This window comes from Nannospalax galili, unplaced genomic scaffold, assembly GCF_000622305.1.
Source record: "Nannospalax galili isolate Female #2095 unplaced genomic scaffold, S.galili_v1.0 scaffold5238, whole genome shotgun sequence".
Classification (NCBI taxonomy): domain Eukaryota; kingdom Metazoa; phylum Chordata; class Mammalia; order Rodentia; family Spalacidae; genus Nannospalax; species Nannospalax galili.
Window position 1 is genome coordinate 152,214 of NW_008340934.1, and position 5,138 is coordinate 157,351.

The following is a 5,138-nucleotide window of genomic DNA, read 5'->3' on the forward strand; positions in this document are numbered from 1 at the left end:
CTCCTCTCTTTTCTTTTCTTTTCTTTTCTTTTCTTTTCTTTTCTTTTCTTTTGAAATAGGGTCTCCCTTCAGCCCCAGCTGGCCTGGAACTTGCTATATTGACCAGGCTAGCCTTGCTCTCACAGAGATCTACCTGACTACCTCCTCAGTGCTGCGGTTAATTGTTTGCACCACCACACCTGGCAAAATAAAATATTTATTTTTTGTTTTGGAGAGATTTCTCATCAGTTAAGAGTACTTGCTGCTCTTCCAAAGGACCTGACTTGGGTTACCAGGACCAAAGTCAGGAGGCTCACAATCTCCTTGTTAACTCCACCTCTGAGGGATCTAACACCCTCCTCTGGCCTCCACGGGCATGAGCACATATGTGGCATTCACTCACACAGACACCCACAAATACATACAAATTTTTAAAATAATTAAATATTTTTAAAAGTAATGAATGGTAGCCCATGTCTGTAATTCCAGTACTGAGTATCATTAGGGTAGGAGGTTCTCAAGTTTGAGGCCAGCCTGAGCTACATATTAAGATCCTGTATCAAAAATAAATAAATAAAATAAACACCTAACTGGACTGCTGGTTGCTTGAAACAGATCTTGTAAAACTATAAAGATATATATTTTTGTTTGTTTTATTGTTTGTTTGTTTTTGTTGTTTTGTGTCTCTCCCCAAACTGGATTTCTCTGCTTTTGTGACTATAAACCAGAATAAGAAAAAAAAAAAAAATCTAGTTTAGAAGGAGAGAAAGACAGACAGACTGAAAGGGGATGGGACAAAGGGAAACACTTGCTAGGGAAGTGCAAGGGCTCATATGGCCCAGAGAGAAGAGAAACCCAAGAGGGAGTTCCAGGACTTGGAGTCCGGCCCTTCTGGGTCTTATTTAACTTCCTGCTCTATGATTCTGAGACATCCTAGAATCTAAAAAGAAGTACTTTTCTTTCTTGGAAACTGGCTTTGGGAAATCATAGTATTTTGGACCAAAAAGAAAAAAAAAGAGAAAAGAAAAAGAGCCCTTTCACTCTGACAACTGCCCTTGGTTCTCCATTAGCTCATGAGACCTGTTAGCTTCTTTACAGGTGGAAAAACTGAGGTACAAAGGCAGTCAACAGCCTGTGCAGTTACATGGGGAGTGTGGCCTGTTCAGTGTGGGCTGTAGCTGTCTTGTGCCAGTTTGTAAGAGCCAACAATTAAACATTCAGGAATTTTATGAGCCAGTTATATTCCAACCATGACTGGCTGGAAGGCATATTTATACCGTGATAACTGGCAGCATTTCAAATCAGTTTTGTTTGTTTTTTACAATCTTGTTCTTTCTACTATTTATTATTACTATTTTTATTGAGATAGGGTAGCCCCAGTTGGCCTGGAACTCACTATGTAGACCTAGCCCTCATCTCACAGAGATCTGCTTGCCTCTGCCTCGTGCATGCTGGGATTAAAGGTGTGCACCCACGCCTGGCTTATTATTACTATTTTTTGAGACAGGGTCTCAAATAGCCCAGGTTGACCTCAAACTCACTATGTATCAACATCAACTTCCGATCTTCCTGCCTCTACTTCCCAAGTGCTGGGATTACAGGTTTATGTGCTACTATGCCCATTTTTTGTTTGTTTATGTGTTGCTGGGCATCCAACCCAGGGCTTCCCGAGCACCAAGCAATCACTCTACCAACTATGCCACATCCCTAGCTTCTTGTTTGTTTTGAGACAGGGTCTTCTATACCCCAGGCTAGCCTTGAACTGACCTTGAGTTCCTGATCCTCCTGCTTCTACCTCCTGAGTGCTGGGATTACATGCATTTGCCACTATGCCTAATTTTTATAGTGTTGGGAGACTGAACCCCAGGACTTTCCAGTTGAATTACAACCCCATCCCTGTTTGTTTTAAAAGACTAGGTTAAAAATAGAATAGAGTAAAATAAAATAAAATGGCAGGTTACCAGCACATCATTCTGTAGGGTGGCAGTCAGTACAGACTGACCCTGCAGAGATGTGGCCTGCTCCCAGGGAGTATGGTAAGGGCATCCCTTACACTCACCATAATGGTTGATACTGTTGATGAGACGGACTCCCACTTGCGCATGGTTATTGGTCATGAGGACAATGTCAAACACATCCTCGCTTTCAGGGTACAGCTCCCGAAGTCGCTTGTTCACAGCCTCCAGGGCCTGGAAGGGAAAAAGTACCCTCCAGTTTAGACCCTCAGGGACTGATGCATGGAATGGAGTTGGTGGCCAGGGATCCAAATGAGAAAGGACAGGGGAGACTGGGGGTCAGGCTTGGTTTAGGATGAGAGCTGAGCACAAGGGAACCCTTTAATGCCCTTTTCCACCACTGTGAGGGCTGTTCGCTGCTCAGAGCACCTCACCAAAGCTGGGTGACAGGGGGACCACTCCTCAAGCTGGTTAGCCAGCATGGGACTGCAACAGTCTGGATGAGGGTGGCCACTTCGTCCCACAAAGGCTCAGTCTCCTACCTGAGCTGTGCCCCTGTGGGTTGCCTCTGTCAGACAGATCCCCTTCTTACTCAGATACTCAGAAAGACACCATGCGAGCTGTGGTGGGAGCTGCCCTCTCACCTTCACAAATGGGAAGGCTGGCCCGGGGCTGAAGGGTTCATTCTCGTGTTCCAGCTGGTAGCGAACGTACTCCTCCACACCCTGCTCTGTGTAGATCCTCTGCTCCTCTTCCATGCGGAACAAGGCTCTGGAGGACACAGCGATGGTGACTGCATTCTGAGGCTTGGGCTGTGGAGGGAAGTAGGACAGACTGTCACTCAGACCCTCCCCGAGGCAGGTGCACATGTGCAAGTCCCTCTGGGAACTGGGAACAGGGCGAAGGCTTTGGCCCAAGCTCTGCTCCAAAGAGGCTCAGCCTTGGACGGAGGAAGACTGGGTTGGATTCCTATCTGGGAGTGTGATCTGAGGGACATGCCCTCAGGGAGTTTGTGATATTGTTGGCCATCTGGCTATCTGGAGAAAAAAATGAATACAATGTATGTGGGCAAAATATGGCTGAGGCTTGAGATGGTTTCCAGATGGCTTCCATTATGAAAAAAAGAGTTACATGCCCTTAGGAAGAAATTGGTGCCCAGAAACATGATCATTACATAAGAACTTTTTATCTCTAGCCTGGATCTGTCTCCTGAACTCCAGACATGCATATCTAACTGCCCCAGTCAACTAACAGACACTCCAACTTATGGTGCTCGGGGCCGGGCCGAAGTCCCCCTATTTTCTCCACCTCAAAACCCAGTGTCCTCCTCTTTTCCTCATCTCAGTGTTCAGCACCACCAACCACTGTCCAGATCTCCACCTCATGAGCAGACAACAGGAACGGAAGCCAGGAAGGAAACCTCAACTCCTTCCTCTTTCTCAACTCTCTTCCCATCAATTAACTAGCTAAGCCAGACATACACCTGGAATCCATCCACGGCTTTCTTCTTCTCTTCCTGACTAGGCCGTCATCACCTTTCGCCCTTTCTAGTCTGCCGTCTACACTGTTGTCAGAGGATTTGAGCACAGCCAACCTCCAGTGGTTGCTGAGTCAAGTGGGAAGCCTTTCCTATAGAACAGGAAGTTCTTCATAACAGACATCCACTTCCTTTCTAACCCCAGCTTCCCCTTCCCCACCTTTGCTCAACCTGACCTTTCTCCCGTCTCACACACCTTCGCCATGGTTCTCTGACTCTTGAATGCGCTGCTCCCTTACCTGAATGTGCTGTTTATTATATCCTCTGTCCAGCTAATTTAACTCTGCCTTCAGGTCTCCTAGATTGTCACCTCTACCAAGTGTGCTCTCACCCTAGGCTCACCTGGCTTTGCTAAGTAAGGGTCTTGGTAGAGAGATATGGCTTCTATCATCAGAATTTACCAGGGAGAAGACAAGTGAACAGAGAACTCAGAGGCAGAGGGATAGGGGTGAGTGACAGAACGAAGGTCTGAACAACTGGGTTTTAGGGAGAGTTGTGAGGGGAGAGCAGGCCTTTGAGCAGAGCCTTGAAGGAAAAGCACCTTAAGAGTCTGTGAGCTTTTACAAGGGTGAACAGAGGCCAGGACATGCAGGGAAGAGCATAGAGGAGCCCAGAAGGATAGGTAGGGGCTTCTGTGGGTCTCCTCACAAAAGGGTTTTAGAACACCTTTCCAAATGCTTCATCTGAAAGTGTCCCATTAAAATCTCATGTTCAACTCTAACCTTGACTTATGGTATTAAGAGAACTTTTGTGAGTGGTTAAGTCTTTTCTTGGAAAAGAACTCAAACAGCTTGCCTGACAATTCTACCATGCAAAGACATGGCTGAATGCACCATCTTTGAATGAAAAAGAGGACCCCAATCCTCTGATACCTTAATCTTGGACATCTAAGCTTCTCAAATTGTGAGAAATCAACTTTTGTTGTAGTTGTTGTTGATTACAGTAAAAGCCACCAGGCCTGTGGCATTTTGTTACAGTAACCAAAATGGACCAAGACACCCACCTTGGATACAATGGGGAGAGGAGCATGCTGCCATGGACAGCGGCTGGACCCTTCCTAATCCTTGGGGAGGATCAGAGTGATGATGAGCAAGGAACTCATAGACATCAAAAGAGTTCTACCACCTCTCTGTGACCTGGACAGTCTTAGGGATATGATTTCTAATTTATCTACGAGGATAGAGGGGCTCAAATGAAGGCCAAGACTTATAAGTGGGCCTAACATCAAGTCCTGTTGATCATGGATTCAACCCACTTCTTTCTAGTGTCAAGTGTAGGTTTCAATTGACAACACCGAGCTGGGGACATGTTAAGAAACAATACAGGTATGATCCCTGACCCATGGAGCTTCTGGTCCATCCCCTAGGCAGAGATTCATGGAATTCTTTAGAAACGTGCTGCTCAGTGGAACTTTCTGTGATAATGGAAATATTCCATAAACTGATATCTGTGTGGTTATGTAGCAACTTTAAATGTGACTAGTGAAACTGAAGATCTGCGTTCTAATCTCATTTAATTAAGAAAAGTTGTGTTTACAGTGTGTGTGTGTGTGTGTGTGTGTGTGTGTGTGTGTGTGTACATGTGTATTAGGGTAGATGTGTATGTGTGGAGGCCAGGCGTTGATGATGGATATCTTCCTCTATCGCTGTCTACCCCTCCTTTTTTTT

General features: G+C 45.7%; 1 protein-coding gene across 1 annotated transcript in view; it reads right to left on the reverse strand.

Moving 5' to 3' along the window:
- Nt5c1a (5'-nucleotidase, cytosolic IA) overlaps nt 1-5,138 on the reverse strand; it is a 22,367-nt gene that overhangs the window by 12,454 nt on the left and 4,775 nt on the right. Inside the window, exons 2-3 of the mRNA XM_008836206.1 lie at nt 2,579-2,746; nt 2,039-2,168 (exon numbers count right to left, since the gene is read on the reverse strand). Coding sequence (XP_008834428.1) covers nt 2,039-2,168; nt 2,579-2,746 — 298 coding nt within the window. The remainder of the gene's footprint in view (nt 1-2,038; nt 2,169-2,578; nt 2,747-5,138) is intronic.